This window comes from Lepidothrix coronata, unplaced genomic scaffold (assembly GCF_001604755.1).
Source record: "Lepidothrix coronata isolate B3197 unplaced genomic scaffold, Lepidothrix_coronata-1.0 Scaffold385, whole genome shotgun sequence".
In the NCBI taxonomy this organism is placed as follows: Eukaryota; Metazoa; Chordata; class Aves; order Passeriformes; family Pipridae; genus Lepidothrix; species Lepidothrix coronata.
This window is the reverse complement of record NW_016690565.1, coordinates 48,420-50,429: the sequence shown is the minus strand read 5'-3', so window position 1 is coordinate 50,429 and position 2,010 is coordinate 48,420. Positions and strand designations below refer to the sequence as shown.

Genomic DNA, 2,010 nt, shown 5'->3' with positions numbered 1-2,010 from the left:
ATGATTCTATGATTCTGTGATTTTGTTCCTCAAGCTGGGTGGAAAAGGGGGAAGCTCTGAGCTCTGGGGCTGCTTTGGGAGCAGAGGAGGAAACTCGCTGGGGAAGGAGCAGGGCCTGAGCGGGGCCAGAGCGTCCTCACCCCACAGCCCTTTGTTTGACATTGATCTGATGGGCCCTGAGAGCTGCCAGGGCCACGGGCTTCCCGGCTGCCTCCTGAAATATTGATGAGGCTGCTGCCTGCACAGGAGAGCTCAGGGCTGGGGCAGAGCTCAGAGCCATTCCCTGCCCCAGCAAAGGAGCTTCCACAGCCTCGGTGCCCCCACGAGTCTGGGGCTGCTGTGGCCTTGTGCAGCGTGGGGCATTCTGGAGGTGGCATTTGGAATCCCAGGCTTCTTCTGGGATTCAAACCTGGGTGTGGGAAGAGCAGTGGGAGATGTGGGATCAGGCCGTGAGCAGGGAATTCATTTCACAGAGCTGAGCTTGGCCCAGCCAGAGATCCAGTGGATCCTGGTTTGTCCCCCTTGGCCTCACCTGCAGCAACAGGTCCCTAGAGCACATTTTCCTGTCCCCAAAGCCCGTTTTCCTGAGGTATCCCCTCCCTGTGCTGCTGGAGATGCTCCTGGGAGCACAAATGGGGAGCCCACTGTGAGCCTCGCCCTCCTCCACCCCAAAATCCACCCAAAAAATCCAACCCCAGATCTCCCCACGCCCCAAGGGGGCCGTGCTTAGGGCTGGGGGCGAGCCAGGATTTGTGATGGGAAGAGCATTAGGGCTCTGACGTGGGCAGGGGGGGATTAACCAGCTCCCTGCTTTCGCAAACCCCGGGAATAAGGCGTCAGTCCGGGAGCGCCTCTTCCCGGTTAGCACGGGATAAACGAGCTCCCCGCGGCATTTGGGGGAACCTCCCGCCCGGAATTGCTGCTCCAGGTGGTGGCTTGGGGCTGGGAAGAGGTTTAAGTGCTGGAAAAGCCTCAGTCCTGGCTGAGGCTGCCGAGCTTCCCACGCAGAACCGGCGAGCTGTCAGGTGGAAACCTGTCCCCACCCTCGGCCGCGCAGATGGGAAATGGGGAATCCTCCTCCTGGCAGGCCTGGAGCGTGGATCCCGATCCCACGAGGCTCTGCGAGGGCTGTTTACAGTTGGAAACACATCCAGGAGGGAAAGGCAGGCGTCAGGATCCCGCTCTCCTGGCTTTGGGGTGCCTCAGGACAGGGAGGTGTGATGCGGAGCCGCCGGGAACTGGCGGTTCTGTACACGAGGAAAATAATCGTAAATCGGGGGGGGAGGAGGCTGAGAGGCTGCAAATGTCAGTTTTTAAAAGCACTATTTTCTGTTTTTCCTGTTGGATCTCCTTTTTTTAGGGAAGGTGGAGCCAAATGAGTCGCTAGCAGCTTGGCAAAGTGCAGATCAGCTTGCTTGCGCCGAGGAGGACAGGAAGGAAAGAGTCAAGCTTGTTGTAGGGCCTTCCTGGTGGGAACAGAATTTTTTAATGAAGGTTTACCCTGAAACAGGTAGGATTTATTCCCGATGTGAAGGAAAGGTGAGGAAAATCAGGTTTGGCAGATGTGTTTCAGAGGAGAGGGTAGGAAAGAGGCTGGCAGCCAAGGAGGAAAGATAAAAGGGGTGAGTGGGAATTCCTGGATTCACTGAGCAGCTCCAGGAACAGGGAGAGGTGTTTCCTAGAGGACAAATTACTGGGCACAAATGGATAATTATCAGCAACAGGGCCTTGATGGACTCTAAAATACCTTGGCATAAGCCTCAGTCATGAGCTTAACCTGTGTCAAGTCTGGGTCTGTTCTCCCAGGGAACAAGGGACAGGACCAGAGGAAACAGCCCCAAATCGCACCAGGGGAGGTCCAGGTTGGATATCAGGGAAAATTCCCTCATGGAAGGGGCTGTCAGGCATTGGAAGGGGCTGCAGGGGTGGAGTCCTCATCCATGAAGGGATTTCCAAGCCCTGTGGATGTGGCACTTGGGGACAGGGGGTCAGTGGTGGCCTTGGCAGTGC

The 2,010-nt window shown here is 56.9% G+C and overlaps 1 protein-coding gene across 1 annotated transcript in view; it reads left to right on the top strand.

Moving 5' to 3' along the window:
* NRF1 (nuclear respiratory factor 1) overlaps positions 1-1,922 on the top strand; it is a 31,159-nt gene extending 29,237 nt beyond the window's left edge. Inside the window, exon 10 of the mRNA XM_017839197.1 lies at positions 1,361-1,922. Within this exon, the coding sequence (XP_017694686.1) occupies positions 1,361-1,617 (257 nt within the window). The 3' untranslated portion in view covers positions 1,618-1,922. The remainder of the gene's footprint in view (positions 1-1,360) is intronic.
* Positions 1,923-2,010: the final 88 nt, after the last annotated feature.